At 46.1% G+C, this 19,416-nt stretch overlaps 1 protein-coding gene across 1 annotated transcript; it reads right to left on the bottom strand.

The window, feature by feature from the left end:
- Positions 1-5,116: 5,116 nt before the first annotated feature.
- Positions 5,117-15,183, bottom strand: TPRA1 (transmembrane protein, adipocyte asscociated 1). The gene is made up of 10 exons (XM_008949288.1): positions 14,993-15,183; positions 14,712-14,844; positions 12,257-12,343; positions 10,606-10,678; positions 10,041-10,120; positions 8,711-8,821; positions 8,254-8,314; positions 7,106-7,208; positions 6,441-6,518; positions 5,117-5,351 (listed from the first exon to the last, which is right to left on the bottom strand). Exons 1-10 carry the CDS (start codon positions 15,181-15,183, stop codon positions 5,117-5,119), a joined length of 1,152 nt encoding a protein of 383 aa, XP_008947536.1.
- Between the last annotated feature and the right edge of the window lie 4,233 nt (positions 15,184-19,416).

Below are 19,416 nucleotides of genomic sequence, written 5' to 3'. Positions count from 1 at the left end.
GGACCCACCCCTCGACACCTCGCAGCTCACGCGGTCGCCAGGAGGGTTATATCCTAGCTCCACGGCTGAGGCGCCACACTGACGTCGTCCATCAGGGATAGGTCACAGCCCCCGTGGATGTCCGAGGTGATTCTCCATCAGCAGCAAGGAGACAAAAGTGTCCCCAGGAATCCCTTCTCACTCTCCCTTTCTCTCCCTAGTCCTGGAGGGAACTCACCCCCAAAACGTGTCTGCTTATTTCTCTGGTGACCAGAAACACTATTACCATCTGTGACCTCTCATCAATTTTACCAGAGCTGCCCTGTGGGCAGAATTCACCTCTGTTCCCTTCAGCCACGCTGTTCCAGCAAGACCTACTGACTGTGCCACCACCTGCATGACAGGCACAGACAGGGGTCCCACATGGGATATGCTCCTTGTCACCAGGCACAGGCAAGCCCCAGCCTAACCAGAGGAATGAAAAAGAAGGCAACATAATAGCTGGACCAAGAAATAGCAGCTTTGAAAGATCTTTTCTGAGCAAATTGCATTCCCAGAAATACAGGCCCCATGATGGCCTACACAACTCCATGCATTTGTGACTAAACAGTTAAAGCCTTGGTATCAACACAATACTTATCTACTTCTTCGTAGTGCATGAGCTGTTTTAACTCTTTAATGCTTAATTGCAGTGAAGAACAATGATGCAACTGGAGCTTTGACTGAGCAGTGGGACTCTGGCCAGCTTCATGGGAGTCTTTAGGACCCTGCCCCCCAGAATATCCAGGCCTCACTGTTGTGGTTTGAGGCTTGGAATGGGGTCATGACCTTCCAGCAACTGGGACGACCCCGGGTGGGGGTGAACCATTGTATTCCCTCCCCTTCCCACACACACTCTGATAAGAGGCAGGGAGTGGGTGCTAACTTCACTCCTGCCTTGGAGCTCAGAGAGGAAAGTTCTCCTTTCACTCCGTGGGACCTTGGAACCATTTCTGAGGGTTTTGTATATTTTATTTTTTGTATTATTCCCCTAATCTTTGTATATATTATTTTCCTTACCTCCCTTTCTCGTTTTCTGTTCCTTGTTGAACAATATACTTCATTTTTTTTCCCAAAAGTCTCTCTCTCTCTCGGTGGGGGGGAGAGGAGAGTACATAGTTCTGTTCCGTGTGGGTCCTGCCCTGAACCCCTTTTTACACAGAACCAGGACACTCACCTAGAGTACTTCTCTGGAAGCAGGAAATACTTGTGTAATACCTTGTACGCTGGGGACTTGGACTATTGTTTGAGTTCACTACCCGAGAGCACTGCATTGTGGTGCCATCAGCCGTTTGTGCCGCAGTGGAGAAACCCCCACACACACCCAGTGCATCAGGCTCGAGTCAAACCGTGCTCCCTCCCAGAACACTCTCACCAGCCTTCTTTAACTCCCATCTGTAACTTGCTCACTTCACTTGATGGCACCCAGTTTCTGTGGTGAAAAAGCCAGTGGACAGTCATTACTTATTCACTTCCTCTGTCCTCTCAGGGTTTCACAGACCTGCACCATTGCTCTTCCAGGCTGGTGAGTTCTCAACCATGTAATTACTCCTCCAGAAGCCTTCCCTTAACTTTGACTATTCCTGTCATCCTTCCTGAGGCCTTTTTCAGGTGTAACTCCTGCCAGGTGGCAGGCATCATCTGCAAAGATCCAGGAGGGACAGCAGGCAGAGACAAGACTGCACCTCACAACTACAGCCGTGCCTTCCTGTGATCTCCAAGAGCCTAAGAACACCCAACAGGGCCCATTACCTTCAGGACACCGGCTTGGAAGCAGCCATGATAATGGTGGTGTACAACAACTTCAATACCTCGCCACCTACAGAGGAGCAGAGGATGGCAAAGTTAACTCCAGCAGCAGCAGTTCCTCAGGGGATCCCTCCAGTTTTCTGCAGGGAACCTGCAAGGACCTCTAGAAGATTTTATTGCACAAGAGCGTGACTGAGTCCCATGGCAGAGACAAAGCTCACCCCACTTCCCCAGCCCATGCCCCATACAGAACCTGCTGGGTGCTGATTACTGCCAGCACACTTAGCTGTTACTCAGCAGCTATCAGGTCCTCCCTGCTGCCAGAAAATTAGTGCTGACACACAGGGTTCATCTCAAACCCCAGAACAAGAAATAAGCAAGTCAGGGACAACTTCCACAAAAGCCTTTTCCCAAGCAACAAAGACATTCCATGGTAAAGACCCCTGGTGCTAGACATGCCCAGGAACAGCAAGACTAGTTACCCGGAGAAGAGTCAGAGGTTTCACTGACATGTAGATGACTCTGCAGAGAGCAGTCTCCACATCTGCTGTCCTCAAAACAATCTTCCAAGAAGGAAAAATACATCTCTGACAGAAGGACATCATGTTATTCCATTACTATCTGCCACATTTGTTCAGGGATTTAAAAAAAAAACAAAACACACTTCATCTGAAAATTATTTTTTCTCCATAATATGAATCATTTGATAAAGAAAATATTACCATTTATGCCAAACTTAATTTTATTTCTTTATTTTACAAACAAAAATATACATCTATTCTATATTCTCTTTTTTTACTCCACCCACACATAACACACTTCTGCTCAAGGACCATTTTGAAGATGGCCCAAAGCATTATATATACACAGAAATACAACAGGAGGAAGGTCAGTCCATGACCTAGTGCACAAGCTCCACGGCAGCAGGACGTAGGACACTCCAGGAACACTGGAGTCCTGCCAGCAAAGGACAGGATGGACGTGTCGACCACCTGCACAGGTGATCCCTCAGCACTCAATCCAGCCAGTAGAAAGGCAAACCCCTAACTCGCTCTTCACATCACCAAGGAGGGCAGGTAAGTCCTCGTGGTCAGGGTACTGGAGTCAGCAAATACTCTCTGGGACAGAATAGTTGCTCCTCTATTTCTTACTGCTTTAGGATCTTCCTGCCTCTTGGCTCTGTCTGAGGCCTGCCAGCTCCAGGGAGGCTTTGCAGGTTCCCCCAGGCTGCAAGAGCAGCTGGGGAGCAGTGTTGGGAGCAGCACTAGGAGCAGCAGCAAGTGACTCGGGCAGCACATCATCCCTTTCAGAGTCAGCAAGTGTGCGTGGCTCCGGGGGACAGGAGGAACACGGAGCACTAGTGTGGCAAGGGCTGACTTGGCCAGCTGCTTGTCCAGCCCTTACATCATCATCACATGGAGGGGAAATGTGAATGGCTGTTGGCCTACACGAGACAATTCAGCTCTCACACAGACAACCTGACGCTTTTTTCCCAAAAAAAGTAAAGTTTAAAAAAAATGGATGGGGAGGTGGCGATGTTTGTTTTCAAGGTGCCAGTGCTACTTAGAGGCCTGCAGGGCAAAGTCCACAGGCAGAACAGAGAGCCTGCATTGCTCATTAACAAAAAAAAGATAAGCAAAGGGCCTGCATAGTTTTGGCAACCAGTATGAACTTCCTGTTCTTACTCAAACTTCCTTTCCCTGCGTTGGGAACACCTGGTAGCAAATACTTTCCCCCGCCTGCTTGTGATCCAAACTAACAACTCCACACTTGCATGGCAATTTCCCAGAAACTTACCTCAACACTCTTCAGGAACAAGAGTTGAGCCAAGAGATCCACACAGTCCCCAGGCATTTCAAATTCCCTCTTTCCAGCCTTTCTTATGGGAAATTGCTATTGCTTATAGCAGACTTCCACCTACCTAAAGGATTCAGGTAGGAAAGCACTCCCAAAAGTAGAAGAATACACCTTTTCATCCTTGGAGAGCATAGTATGTCCCAGAAACCAGCCTGATGCAGCTTTCAGCTGAACAGTCCCTGGATTGGGACACGTCTTGAAACTGTGTGCCAGACAGCTCAGAGAACAATAGTCCCTTCTCCAGCATGGAAGAGGTTAATAAGTTCCAGATAGTCTTTAAACAAACCATGCTCCATATGCACATTTTTTCAACATATTGAGCCACAAACCTCATTCAGACCATCAGAAGCCTGGGGATCTGAACTCCAACATAAGAGAGGACACTGCCAGAGAAACGCATCCATCTTCCACTTGCCTCCCAACTTCAAACACCAGCCAGCCTGACTCTAGCATGCCTGTGGTGTTTGAGTGTTTCCAGTCACTGACAGCTCAGACTCCTCATGGGCTCCTGCTCTGCCTCAAGCACCTGAATGTCTCTGGAGCCTTCATCTGCAGAGCCAGCTTCCTCCTTCACAGCATTCTCCGAGACCCTGCCAGGGCCATGAAGCAGGGTGCAGGTGCACCTACCTCACAGGTTTTATTCCTGAAACCTGGCCCTGATTCAGTGTTGTTACTGAGATTTTCCTGTGAACTCAGATGCACAGTAGTACAGCCTCTGTAGACAGTTTCACAGCTACTCCAGCTCAGCTAGCCAGCAGCACTGTCTGTCCTGTCTCCCCATTGTTCAGTCAGTTCACATCCATGCTGCTAGCTACCAACCCCCCAAAATGCTCCCAGGGCACACAACAGTTCATTCCTCCTCATGCCTCTCTTCTTCCCACACACACTCAGAATGCTCCTTTTAACCCCTAGCAACTGCAATTCATTATTTCCATCAGCAGTGGCTGAAACTAGAAATGAGCCCAGCTGACCAGCTTCCCTCTTCAGACACTGCTATCACCACCTATGCTATTGCATTATGACAAGACCCAGGCAGCCATGCTGCTTGAAAAATCCCAGGAAGACCATCTTTGGTTTCAACCATCAAATTCTTTCTATATATGTACAATGCAGCAGTCAAACCACCCCCCTCACCCCTGAACGCCATTCCCCCCGCTGGCAGACAAGTGCTTTCAGTCATTGAAAAGGATAGGTGTCAGTCAGGTCTGTCTTCTGGGTCATATTCACATCTGGAACACAGAGGATCAGGAAGGTTCAGTGTTTATAGGTTTACAAACAAAACTGTTCTACATCTTTCTCAGGCAGCAACAGAAAACGTTATTTCGTTCTTTCCAACAGGATTTGGGCTGCCAGCTTTCAGAAATCCTAAGGAAGAGAGGAAAGCCACGGCAGACAGCCAAGGACAGATTTCCAATGGACATCCTAACAGCTGTGGAATCAGGGATTTTGGAAGGACAGGACCGAGGCATCGTGTGAAGCAGGCAGCCCTGCCTCAGGCATTGATGGCTTTCCAGCGGTCACTGTCTATGCTGTTGATGCTGCCCACGTGATAGGGCATAGAAGCCACGTCGTCCAGGTAGGCTGTGGTGTCAATCTGAGTGCTTGAGTAGAACCCAGAATCCATTCCTTCCTTCTTGGCAACAGCATAAGGGTGGGGTAGGTGCACATCCACATCCTCGGGTTCATCCACCTGACATTTGTAGGAGAAAAGGATCTTCGGTTCAGACCTGGAGGGTTTAAAGAGTTACAAGACATGCTTAAGCAATGTAGTATCACAGCCATTTATCCTTAACTGAAACTTGGCAGCACTAAGAAATTGTGTATTCAGACCCTAGGCACTCTCCACACTAGGTTACAGTCCTGCAACATGCCCGTCAGAGTAACTGCCATAAAGTAATGCCAGTGTAGCTTAGACTAAGACTAAGTCACCCAAGAGAAACAAGTGTCAGAATCCCAACTGTAACGTGGGAAAGGTGTTCTCATCTTTAGGAGTTCTGAATTACTGAGGGCAACAACATCCAAACACCACTGGACTCCAGAGCAGCCTGGTTACACCAGCAGAACAGGAGTTCACCTCAAGTTCCATCTGCGCACCAGGAAAACTAAGATACAAACACTTAAGAGATGGGAACTGCTGATCCACAACTCCAGAAACTGTTCCCTTCCGATTTCAGAGGGCCACAGAGGAACATTTTGGTATTTCAGCAGTACTTCATGGTCTTAGTGATTTTAAAGCCTGCTGTTTCTTGGTTACAGGCAATGAAAGCTGAAGCCTACACTACACCACCCGGGTTTTCCTACGAAGGTGCATCTCCTTCGAGTGGCCACACGGCGGCAACCCCGACCCAGGAATCACACTCCCGAGTGCTTTAACTGCTGGCTCTTGGGCCCGTTGTAGAGGAATCCTCAGCCAAAGAGTTACCTAACCCCTACATTCTTTCCACATTCTTTTCCACCTATCCCAAAACCTTCCCAGAAGACCATTCAACCTCCCAACACTCGATCTCTCACTAACAAGGGTTAGTTAACTTCAGCAGAAAAACTTTGTACTAAACAGCATGCAGACATTGAAGAGGTGATCCTCATACATGTTTCAGAGGGATACAGCTGTTAGCCCTACTTTGCATACAAAGGAGTCTTGGATAGAAGCAAGAAGCCCTGGGATCACACAAGAAAAATTTCAAGGCCAGAAATTAAAAATGGTTCCTTAACTAGCATTCTAGTTGCTGCCTTTATTCTACAGATGAGGAGATTCTGAGTGCTAAGCAACTGAATGACAATATATACTCTCTGAACTCCTGTTCCTGGCTACTCACCCAAAGAATTTTTTGAATGCCACATAGATGAGAGGTGCAAAGAAGCTGAAGTAGAGGAACGTGGTAGCATCAACACAGCTGTCAACAACAAGAGGGAACACAAAGGTATTTAGCACTTGAACACAACACAGCTAGCTAACACCAGTCACATCCCCCAGAACGATTCCATTCCCCTCTGGAGTGCTGAAACAGAATGAGAAATGCTGGTGCAAAGTAAGAGACATTGTCACTGCTCCTAGACACTCAGAGGGGACTACGCCAAGACCCAAGGTCTGACCAAGAGCAGTCTCAGTGCTCCAAGAAGTTGATCCCTGCAGAATGAGGCTCCAGCCATGAATAAGGCTATCCCCACACCAGTGTAGCAAGCAGACTGTTTCCTGTTTTCTCTTATTACCTATGAAACATGAGCCAATGTCCAGGCATCAGTGGATTCCAGCTATTACTCTCACCACATCAAGACTGCTGCAGAGCATGCAGCTCCACCAATCTCTTAATTGTGAGTTTCCTGACCACTTAGAGGTGTTTTGGCACAAACCAGAGCCGACAGCTTTATTCCTTCTTAGGAACACAGCACAAGTTTGTTTTCTCAGGAGAGGCAGTGTTGAAGGACACTCAAAGGCAACATGAGAAATTGGGCTGCAGATCTCCTCCCCCAGCATACATACCACAGTCCTTCTATGATATCCACACAGAGGAGGGCACTGCCCAAGCCCTGCACCAGGTTCAGCAGCGCCAGGATTCCAGCATAAACATAAAAACTCTTCCTGGCTGTGGGAAAGACACGGGCACAGATGAATCTCCACCTCACAAGCACCAGCCCACTGCAAAGCTGTTGGATGGAGATGGCAAACCCAGACACATCTCACCACCTTGTCCAAGAACTCCTGAAGAATTAAGACTGCACTTTTCTGTCCCATGCTGGCAGGACTGATGGAGGTACGGTGGACTAAACCACACCCTCCTGAATGTGTATGCACACACAACGGGTTTTGAAAACACATGATTGTGGCAACACGTGCAAAGATTTTATAGGCAAGCATTTGGAACTAGTGTCAGTCACACAACTGAACTTGAGAAATACAAGCAAAAAGCCCACAGCTGAGCCAGAAGCTGAGCCCTTCCAACAAACAGCCCTAATGAAACCGTTCAAGAGGCCTGGAGAGGAGCATCAGGGTGTGCTGGACACTATGCAGAACAGGCCCAGGACCACCTGCCCATGGCACGTGCCACACACATCCTCTCCCTCAGGGTACCCACACAGATGCCAAAGCTATTTAGAGAGAGAACAGCCCAATGCAAACATCTTGGTAACAACTTCTCTCCCTATTCAAGAACTGCAAATAGTCTGCAACAAAAGGAAAAACCAGAGAAGCATCTTAATCAAGTAAATGCATAGATAAAAACTACTAAGCAGCTCCCAATTAGCCTTTCTTTCCCAGGGGACAGTTAGCATGTACAATGTAATATCACCCATACATTTCAAAGAAAGCTATTATTAAGAAGCCACTTCTTAGGGCTCTCTGCAGATTATATATTTACACTACTTCTGTATCACTAGCTAAGCAGTAGGTCTTGCTTTCTTAATGTAATTGTTTAGCTACTACAGTAGCAATGTAATTGTACCTTTTGGAGAGCTGAGTAAACAATATACTGCTTTTCCAGGGATAAATTATCAGTCCTTTGCCATGCATCTGCACCCTGAGAGAGCAGGATGTGTCTGCAGCACAGTCACATCCAGGAACCTCTCACTCCCACCTAGGTTTGATCCTGGTGCTTTCTCCATCTACACTATGAACACACTACAGTCACTTACAGGGCAAAGAAATACGGTCTTTCAGAGGAGTTTTTGGAAGAATCACCACCAAGGAATAGACCTGTTGAGATAAAGAACCAACTGTTCCACATCTGATTGGCAACTGAATTCAGCAGTCTTTGCAGGGACAGTGTGTGGTGTCACACTCCCCAGATGTCTTGGGACAGAGGCACAGACCCTGATATTAAACCCAGTGCAGATGTGAAGGCTCCACATCTCACCCCCATCAGCACAAAAAGGCTGATCACTGAGAAACAAGGGAGAACAGCCCTTGGGTGCCACAGCTCCCACCACATCTTATATTGCTTCAGCTTCCCTGCCCCATGAGAAGCATCAATGCTGCCCTGTATCAGGCAGGAGGGGGACTAGGGCCTTATTATAGACAAATCATCCTCCCTGCCCCATTTAGAAAATACAAGGCAGCTATCAGAGTATGTAACACGTGCACAGTACTTACCAGAAAGAAGAAACAGGAGCTGGCAAGCCAAAAGTGTCTCCCTCCATGGCCATAGATGTTGAAATCTTCTGCTGAGAGGTGGGCATCAGGGTACAGGATTTCCAAGGTACCCTAGGAGAGAAGTGGCACCAACACAAATCTGTTAAAGGCAGCATCTTCACTAGAGTGGGTGTCTGGAGCAGGGAGACTGTTTAAAGAAGTTCAGACAACAGCTGTCTCTGCCACCAAAGAGCCAACCACTGCCCTGCTTAGGCCAAGTTAGACTCACACCAGAAAAAAAAATAAGAGGAACACACTGAAGATGAGAAGGGAGGAGGGAAAAATAATTTACAGGAAACTGCATCTGAAGGAAATCAGCATCAATGACATTCCAGAAGAGAGACTAAAGGGACAGAGGATGCAAGGAGTTGTCTGTCTGAAATCATTTGGAGTTGTCTGCCAGTATCATTTCCATCTCTAAAGCAAACTTTTTCTGCTGAAACATCCAGAATATAAGAGCCCACACTTGTGCAAGAGTTGGGAAAGGCCACTGCCTCAATTCACTTGAATTCCTGAAAAATTATATGAACAGAATCTACCATACAGACAGGTAAGAGAGAAAAGTGCTTGTAAGCACTAATGAACCCAGATGTAGCTCAAACACTTGATATTTAATGAGGCTTCTCCAGCTTTATCATGTGGTAATGATCAGATCACTGCCTATGCATGCAAGAGCCTGGTCATGGAACAAAGATCTGTGTGTTGCTCCAGCTCTGCCCCAAGTATAGAGACAGAGGGCTGACCAGTGGCATACTGAGGAGAAGAATAAAGCCAGACACATACTGCATTGTTCAGAGAGGAAAGACACAGCTCAATAAACTGAGCTAGCAAGCCAGTTGCTAGTTTGAAGGGAATCAAGAGCTCTCAGCTCTCAAAGAGTCAGGAAACAGGCCCTCTACAGAGCCCTTATCTGACAGGCAGACCTCAGGTTTCCATCTAGTTTTCATGGGACTTGAGGCTAGATTCAGAACTTATGGCTCAGGTGTGAAAAACTTTTCACTGCTGTTCCAAGGTTCACTAAATAAAGCAATCCATCTAACTAACCCATCTAAGCTTAGCTCATTTCTTCACCTTGGTTGAACCATTTATGCCATAAAGACAACAAGGAGATACAGCCTGGTATATGCTCTGGGGATCCTCATACATTGCCATAAGCATCCAGTCTTCCCTCCAAACCTCATCCGAAGAGCAAAGCTCTTTTTCCCACATAGAAGTCCCACACTTAACTGCCCAACTCCAAGCAAAGTCCACTCTTCTGCAAAGACTAATTCTTCTGCTCCAATGTGCTCACCTGGGTGACAGAATATGCCAGGGACAGCACTGTAGTGATTGCCAGAACATGTTTCACACTTGACTTGCTCTCCAGATGACCTGGAAAGAAGGAATACAGAAGTGACTCAGGATGAAATCCCAACATTTTCACTTATACAACTAAAAAAGCACAGTTACAGACTGCAGGTAAAGTTATAGAACTTGAATGAAGCCAAGACTGAATCAAAACAACCACGGAGGGGACAGAAGGACCCCCAAAGGAACCACTTTTAAAAAACCCATTGAAATAAAGATCAGAATATTGCACTGATCTTCACGTAAGTCTTTTTCACCTAAGCTGTACACTCCATGTGCATGCAGGAAAAACAAAGCACAAACCCTGGAAGTGCACAAGCCATAGATCTATAAAAGTAACCAGGCTTTTAGAAATTTCTAACTAAAACTCTCCAATTTGTCCTTTGTCTTTATTCTAGAACTCCTTCACTTTCTAGAATCGGCATCTCCGCAAAGTTACAGATGCAGCCTCTGTGGAGAGAAAGGGACTAGGAAATACTCAAACCACTCCAAAAGCCCCTGACACGTACCAAAGGCGAGGCCTAGAATCACCACACTCAGCTCGATCGCCAGAAGGAAGAACCTTGTGATCTCCCACAGGATCTGGGGGATAACAGAAACCAAAGGCAATTAGATGCAATCAGAAACCAGTGGTAATTTAATACAGCAAAACTGCACTCTCTGCTCCAGGGGGTGGCAGCCTCTGAATGGAGCAGGCCATTTCCACAAACCCTCCTCGTGCTTCGTAAGGGTACTCATTCTGTTCTTGTTCCAAGCCGTGCCCATGCCTGTGAAACAGGACAGTTGTGTGGGAGGGAGCAAACAGCATGTCTATGGAGAGGAAGTGGCCATGGGTTGCCACATGTGAGGATCTGCTGCTTCTCTGGCACACACTTAGATGTGCTTTCTGCTGCACTCCCAAGGAGCACAAACCTAAGAAGCCATCAAAAGTATTCAACAGGAACAGTTCTTAAAACAGTAGGTTCTGTAGTACAGTTATGACTGAACAAACTCAGTATTCTGCACACCTCCAAAGCTGCTGGTCTAAGTCTAAAGCATATTAAACCCTAAAGCCCTCACAGGTTGTCATTTTCATTCCCAAGTTTTATTTGGTAAAATAAACTCAAGAATACAGTAGGTACAGCAACTTTCCAGGCAGTCTTAAAATAAGTCGGTGCCAAACCTAGACCAAGAGCCCAGATTTTGGCTTATTAAACTTCTTCCTCTGAATGGTGAAGGGCACTGTCTCTTAAGACACAGTATTTTAAGAGGTGTTTGATGAGACACTTCTAATCTCATAAAACACTGTGTGTGTGTATATATAAAAGAAACAAAAGGAAGACAATAGAATATGTGTTCACAGGAAAAACTGACAGAGTACATGTCTTACTGCACAACTTCCCAGCAAGGGGCACTCTGCAGCAACACCAGAGCTGAAAAATACCTTCTCACCTTATTATTCAGGTTCTGGACCTACATCTATTCAAGAGAGGTAAACGAAAATGCTACAAACATCCAGCCACTCACAACAAGCAGTGCATTATAATGCTTTGACAGGTAACGTTAAAGGGGAAAGCAAAAGAATCACACTGATCCCACAGAATAAAGACAGAAGACCTGTACTCTATGGGTGGCTCTTCTTTTAACAGGTCAAGAACTACAGAGCTTTTTTGGTTAAGGTAATATTCTGCTACAAGTCAAATGACTACAGAGGAAGAGCAGGTACAAAGCTCTTTCCTGTTTGCTAAGGGCTCACCCTGTTCCCAGAGTGGCTGCAAGGACATTCAGGTATCAGTTTCAAAAGGGAATTTGGTTTCATTTGCTTTCAACACAAAAGAATTAAATATTTTTCCAAGAGCCACCCAAACATTGAAAGACTAATAGTTAAGGCCAGGTTTTACCTATCCACTAAAGGTATCTGAATGTTTAGCTCATCCCTGCAAGAGGAAACATCTGCCATCGCTGTTTGTGCATCTGTTTTAGGAAGTCCATTGTTTTACAGCCCTGGATGTTGTGATCATCTAGATACAGTTCTTAGGGCAGGATTCCATAGTACACAGAGCCATCAGTACTGCAAAAAGCTCATGTTCTTCTTGTATACATATAAAAGGGGAAGCCAAAGCAGATTGCTGTGATCAGACCTACACAAAGCAAAGCCTCTAAAATCAGTGTTGTACCCACCTTATCAGCAACCATGGCAGCATCAGAGGCACTCACAGTCATGGAGACAACAGCACGGGCAATACCAACTAAAGCCACCACAAATACCTGCACAAAAAGATACCAAAAGTGAGACTGTGTCAAAAGGCACATATGCAGTGGTGGCCAGAAACCCTTCTGGAATGCCATTTTCAGGTCAGCTTTCAAGCCTGGTAACATGTACTAGGGATTTCCTGGAGCAAATTAGAGTTCATTTGCCAAAGACTCCTCAGCCTGTTAGATGTACTGGCTTAGAATTTAGGAAGGAACAAATTTTCTCAACTGTCAGATTAAAAAGCTCTGAAGAGGTGTCATCTCCTCCTTACAGTAGCATCTTTACAGGCAAATAGTCTTCCTACCCTTCAGTCCACTGGGGCAGGGGAGGAGAAAAACAAGACCAAACCCATATCCCTCCAAATTACAAGATCAAGTGCCTGGTATGAATACATCACTCACACCAGATAACAGAAGCCATTCTCACTCAGCACTGACAATGCTCAGGGATGCAGAGGAAAGTCAGTTGCAGCCAATAGCTTTAAAACTCCTTATCCTGCTGCCAAGTGCAGCACAGAGATACTCAAGCCAGCTCATGTCCCATTTAAGCATGACAGCATGGAGCTCAGCAAGGCTGACCTACCAACTCCTGTGTGTCACAGCCATACTACACAATTAAGAGCTCAGTTGGACACAGCTGCCTTCCACTGTGCAGACTTAGCCTGTAAGAAAACAGACTTTTCCATATAAAATTATGTGAGTCCCAGGCTAATTCTAATGTCAGTATGAGATGCTAAACCCAGCAGAGAATGAAGAGTCCAAGCCCATTCTAAGGTGGCTGGAGAGTGGAAGTGACCAGTAAGACACCTACAGCTGAATATTTCTTCCTTAGAGGAAATAACATGGAAGAAGAATACAGCACTCCCTCCTAGAATGGAAAATACTGTGACAAAAGAGTGACAAAAAAGAAGGTTCCCTGAGCGTAATGGTGTTCTAGAGCAGCAACAACTCATTGGAGAGGAAAACACACCCTTTTTGCTTCCTAAGTTGAGGTAGAGACTCTTCCCAACCTATTAACTTTGCTTTAATCATTGACTCCACAAAAAAGCATTCCTTCAAGACATGACAAATAGCCATTTGCAAGGAAATCCTCAAGGAACACACTTCCATCCTCATTTCCCAACAACACACTCCGGAACATCAAACTGCATGAAAGCATTTTCCTTTAAGGCTGTTTCATCACTTTCTGCTTTTCACTGTTTTGTAAAAGTCAGCAGCATAAAGTCAATTCACTTTCTTCTTCAGTTTTGCTTTTCAAAGCTTTCAGCATAAACATTCTACTGAGCCATGTGCCTTACTGGAAGCATAAAGTAAGATTTAAAATCATTCTGGAAGTGGCCTGTAATATTTTTAGGAGTTTGGAGCATTTATGTGTATACTTGGCTGACCAAAATTGTGCACAAACCCAGTGCCCACACTCCAGGCCTGGAAGAGCTAACAAGACCTCCCACCAAAGAGTCAGTTGAGGCTACTAGCTCAGATTTGGTTTCAATGCTTCTTCAGTTTTGCCATGCCAGTACCTGTATGCAGCCCAAAAAAAGAGTGCCTCCCATCTAACCCAATTCAAACACATCTACTTCTACAACAGGTAATAACCTGAGGAAGAGCAAGCACATTATGCTACAGAGAGGCAAGGCAAGAGCTCAAAAAGCACCTATGATAAAGCTTCTGAATGGAATTCTGGTAGGTCCTTACCTGCATTTACCACACTCTGGTGAGCAGTACCACAGTTAACAGGTATGACATTCAGAGATTACTAAAGACACTACCTTAACGTGATCACGAGTTGCCTGTGCCTTTTTAAACTGGGCAGAGAACAGACAAGACCTTGGATGCTTGAGAACTGTAACTGTACTGCCTATATATTCTCTTTCTACCTTAAGTATCAAGAATGTCTCTAAACAGCAGCCACTTTGATATGATGGGAAACAAACAGGACTGGGTTTCTACATTCCCAGACTAACCAGAACCAACCTGGTGAGACCCTGTCACACCAACTGTGTAGCAGATGACCAAGCTTCAAAAGAGCTTCACACAATCTCCAGTGTTTTGCTCTCACCACCTCAGTGAGAACTTGGGTTTGGGTCACATGCTACTTACTGCAAGGACCAAAGAAAGCATAAGATAGTAGACTCCAAGACAACAAAGCAACAAAACAAAAAAATCCCCACAGGAAAACAAAATCCACTCAAATGCAGTAGGTATGGTCCCAGAATCTGTGAAAAGCAATATTCAGACAGTGAAAAAGAAAATGTGTCTAGTTCTCATAGCACACCAATAATAGATTATCCCTGGTCTAGGCTCTCTGTCCACTAGTTCCATGATACTGTTCATGAGTGGTAATAAACCACTCCTGGGTCCAAAAGCAGGGAGTGGTACTCACTAGTATGTAGAAAGTAGTGAAGATCGGGCTGGAGGTGACACGGATTTTGGCCCTGGCAGAAGGCAGCTTCCAGAGAAGAAACATAAAGAAAAGCACATTGGGAACCAGCAGCAGAAGATCCCAGTAGCGGACTCTGCAAAAAGTAAATTAACCAGGGTTTTTCCTGTTCTTCAGCACCTAGAAGGGAAGGCACCAGCCCCAGTGCCCTCTCAACCAAACTGGGAAGGAAAGCCCTTTCCCTGGCCCAGAGTCAAACCACAGCCCCATTTCCTCCATCTCACCTGGACTTCCCAATGTCCTCATAGAGCAGCAACAGGCACTTGTGTGGCACAGTGATGTTGGTGTCATTGACTGCCTGTGTCGTTGTCGGGGACAGGGTCGTCACATTGTCTGGTGCTGTCACCAGGGTAGCTGAATGTGTGACGTTGTCAGACACGGAGAATCTCATCACAGACGTTGTGGACTGGAACATCTTGCCTTCCTTCTGGTTCAGGCCAAACAGTGCGAAATAACCACAGCAGAGACAAAAAGCAACATTAAATCAGTTGTGAGTCAGAGCCCAAACCCACATCCCTGCCATTAGGCCCCTGCACAACTGCTTCCTGCTTGTTACAGCAAACTATTATCACCTGAACAGCTGCATTACACACCGAAATGCCACCCGCCCTTACTCTGCATCCAGCCATTAGGGAGGACAGTACAAAAGCATTCTCTTTTATCAGAGTTACAAGCACCTTCAAAACAGTAAAATACCATGTTGTATTAAATCTTGTGATTTTTGGGGGGCTTTGGCAGATTCATAGAAAAAAATCAAGACTCAGCAGCAACACGTGGCATCATCAGATGGAGAGAGAAATCCTGCTGTACCAGAACATAAATTAGCATTCTAGCTGCCAAGATCAAGAAGTTATGGTCAATTATTTGAATTCAACTATTGCAAGGAAAAAGCAAAGCCCCCCACCTAAAACCTGGTGCTGTTACCAACCCTGCGGTCTGAGAGCAGGGAGAGCCTCATCTATCCTCCAAAACCAACACTGGCAAGACACAAGATACAGCATTTTTCTCCTAACCCTTTGCAAGACACCAGAACTATTCTGATTTTAGGCACAACAGTAAAGCTGTGAAAAGACAGCACCTAAAACCCTCTTAGCATAAAGTTCTTCAGCTTCTTTACATCCACCATTCCCAACTGCATTGCCCTTCTCTGACACCAATCAGCATCATCACTGGTAGTCTGCAGAGCCAAAACCAGTTGCAGTCCTATCTAGTGGGTTTCTTAAGGTCAGACTCTAAGGCAGCAGAGAGCTATGGTCAGAATCAGGAGTCACAGTGCTCAGGTCTTTTGCCTGCCCTACCCTGCACTTCTCCTGACTCTCAGAAAGGCAGAACTTTCCCATTCCCCTGATGAAACTTTTTGTACTGTCTTCCCTGGGAAAACATTCACATCTTTTTCACCATCTGTCCATCCCACAGGCCCTACACTGCTGCACTAATAATTGTCCCTCCAGAAGTTAAAGGGAAACTCTGCTCTGCCATCCATAAAACTCATGCGCTTTGTGCCCGTGCTGGTGGCTTTGGCAGAAACCACACCAGGAGCATTTTATCCCTCTGTCAGTCCTACAGTCACCTTGGATGCTTGACTGGACTACGGCACACAGTACCTTAGATCAGGATTTAGTATATACTAGAGTTTTGACCTAATTTACCTTATTAAATCTGCTCCAAATTCCATTTATTACCTTATGCAAACCACCCGAAAACAGCAACTCTCACTCTTACAGCACTTGACCAGCTACAAGCTGAATACAAACATAAGGTCCTGTGATGTCTCCTGGCACACCCCAAAGTGGTCACAGCTGACACACAGATCTAAAAAAAAAAAAAATCTCTGGCATCTTAAAGATGTACATTGCCAGAGACAGCACTCTAGCAGTCCGTGTTCCATAGTTAATCCAGGATTTATCTCAAAAAAAAATTCTGTTTGACATTAGCCCCAGCTGGCACAGCAAAATCTGACAGCCTCTGTGACAGGACTCAGAAGGTATTTCCCCTGTGGAAAATGTTCTGTGTGACTCACAAGTTGGAGAGAATCAGCACAGTCTTGTGTTGTCTGTGGAGCTTTTAGAGTTCAGTAGCACCTGCCCCACAAAGTGCTCAAGAGTGTCAGTCACAGTCTCCTCTCTCTTCAGAGGCTGAGACTCTTCCCAGGTCTTCTGAGGGGTTAGGGGATCACCCCACTCTCAGCTAACAAACCCTCCCTTCAGTTCACCCATGCTGACAGATACTCACTGAGCTGGGATTTTTCTCCTGCAACTGCCATATGCTGTGCTGCACAAGAGACAACACATGAAACACACACAGACCTGGAAAGATCAACTTTGTGCCGAGATGGCAAAATCTGTGGGGAAAAAAAACACTAGTTCTAGTAGAGGTTCCAGCAAACAGCATTCACTTTCCAGACTCACCTGTAGAAGCGCCCTCCAGCTAATCACTTCTCTGAATTGGCACTATTGAGACTAATTTTCTGTTAATTTTCTGCTTCATTCTCTCCCTCCAAAACACTTCTGCATCTCAGTAGCAGCAAGGACAACTATGTTTCACATTTGCCAACACAGAAAAAAAAGTCTACCTCATTTTTTAAAAAGCTGGTAAAGGATATAAAAAAAACTCACAGAGCACAGGTTATATGATGCCAACTGTGAACCATCCCATGCTCCTAATGTCTCTTCTGGGACAAAGAATTTGATCATAGAACGTCTGGGGTGGAAGGGACCTCCAAAGGTCATCTAGTCCAACCCCCCCACAATAAGCAGGGACATCTCAAACTAGATCAAGCTACTCAAAGCTTCATCCAGCCTGATCTTGAATGTCCCCAGAGATGGGGCCTCCACCACCTGTCTGGGCAAGCTATTCCACGGATCTATCACCCTCATACTGAAGAGCTTTTTCCTAATGTCTAACCTAAATCTACCCTTTTCTAGCTTAAAGCCATTACCCCGTCCTGTCACTACAAACCAAACCTGATCTGCCTGTCCTACTGAAATAACCTCAAGTATAAAGCTCAGAGACAATTATATTAGAGAAACATCTTCCTTATAAAAAGAACAAACAAGCTCTGTTCTTTCTCCCTACAAGGCACCACTATCACACAACAGCAGCGAGCTGCTGATAAGGAGAGCAGTTGGCCACATGTAACAGGGCTTCAGTCACAAGGCTTCAAAGTGCAAAGCAGAATCAAGCTTACCTCAGAGGCAGGCTGCTCACTATGGCCTCATACCACTGCTTGTATAAATAGTTACTCTTCCTCCCGAGATGGGGTATGCAAAAAACAGAGCAACAGAACTTCCAACATGATAAGCAAGGGCAGCCAAAGCCATCAGCACAATTGTCATGCTTTTCTAACCACTACGTCCCACAGGAAGGATGTGGAGGGCTGACCTGTTCCTATCAAAATCACCACCAAAAATTCAATGTCAGCAGGACCAGGAACTGACAGCAAGGATCCAGCTAGGCTTCCTCATGCCCAGCAATGCTGCTCCTTACAGCACACTGTCCAAATGCTTGCCCTGTCTAGTCCAAAATAAATCCAGTCAGCTGAGCATATCCAAGAGATCACTGACCACACCCTGCCTCCACAGGGCTCTCCAGCCAGCCCAACCCACACAACAGGGATAAAACCACCCTGTAGCCACAGAAAAGAAACCAGTGCCACAGTCCTGGCATGCCTTTTTCTTCTGGCAAGCTTTTCTAGTCACCATACACCAGAAAAGAAACCAAAATGTTTTTCTTCACTACCTGAAGCCAGCCCGACTTGGCCAAGGCCAATTCCTCCACCCAGACACCGGACTCCCAGGTTGTGTTCAGATGCAGAACACCCGTGTGACTCACAGGGCGACGGGACAGAGCGCTGGGGAAGGCTCGGTGGCACCTCCAGGGAAAAGATTGTCCCCACTGAGAGGGGGCTCCTTGTCCATTCAGGGCACCACAACCACACCAGAGCTCAGTGAGATTCAGGGATCACATCACTGGCAGTTCCCTGTGCTCTCAAAGCCCAGCCACACACAGGTGAACTACACACTACCCAAGCTGCAACACTAATAAAAAAATTAAAATTTTCTTCCTTGCTGGAAGCAGTATTAGAAAACATTGCAAGTACAGATGATACTAGGGCTAACACTGCTCCTTAAAAAGCTCTATTTGTGCAAGAAAAACTGCAGTCCAGATGCCTGCTTAAATACAACTGTCACTTCAGTAAGTTTCATGTTTAAAAAGAGGGGGGAAAAAAAGGAAGAAAAAAACCCTGGGTTTTTTTCCTCTTCCTTTTTTAAGATGGCTTTTCAAGCCTCAGCGTGGTCACAACAGCTGCATTTTGCATTTCACCCTTTGAACTCACAACATCAGGACTTCCCAGCGGTGAACAAGGACCTCTCTTTTCCGCAAGTTTTGTTCTGGACTAAACTGAAAAAGAGAGAAGCTGCAACGCTAAAAACAACTAAAGAAAAGCGGCAAAAGCAGAAGCATCAACAATAACCCAGAAGCGTCGGACGGAGACTCCCAGCGCAGGGATGTCTTTCCCGAGTCTCCTGCATTGTTTTGGTTTCGGTTTTCGCCCCCGAAGGCGGCTGCGGGGACAAGCGAGGCGGCGGCGAGCCAAGCACGGTGCCCGCACACGGGCGCTTCGTCCCAGGCCGGCCGGGGAGCGCGG

The sequence above is a fragment of the Merops nubicus genome, unplaced genomic scaffold, assembly GCF_000691845.1.
Source record: "Merops nubicus isolate BGI_N331 unplaced genomic scaffold, ASM69184v1 scaffold45901, whole genome shotgun sequence".
Classification (NCBI taxonomy): domain Eukaryota; kingdom Metazoa; phylum Chordata; class Aves; order Coraciiformes; family Meropidae; genus Merops; species Merops nubicus.
Note: the sequence above shows the minus strand (reverse complement) of the source record. Positions and strands in the feature narration are given on the sequence as shown.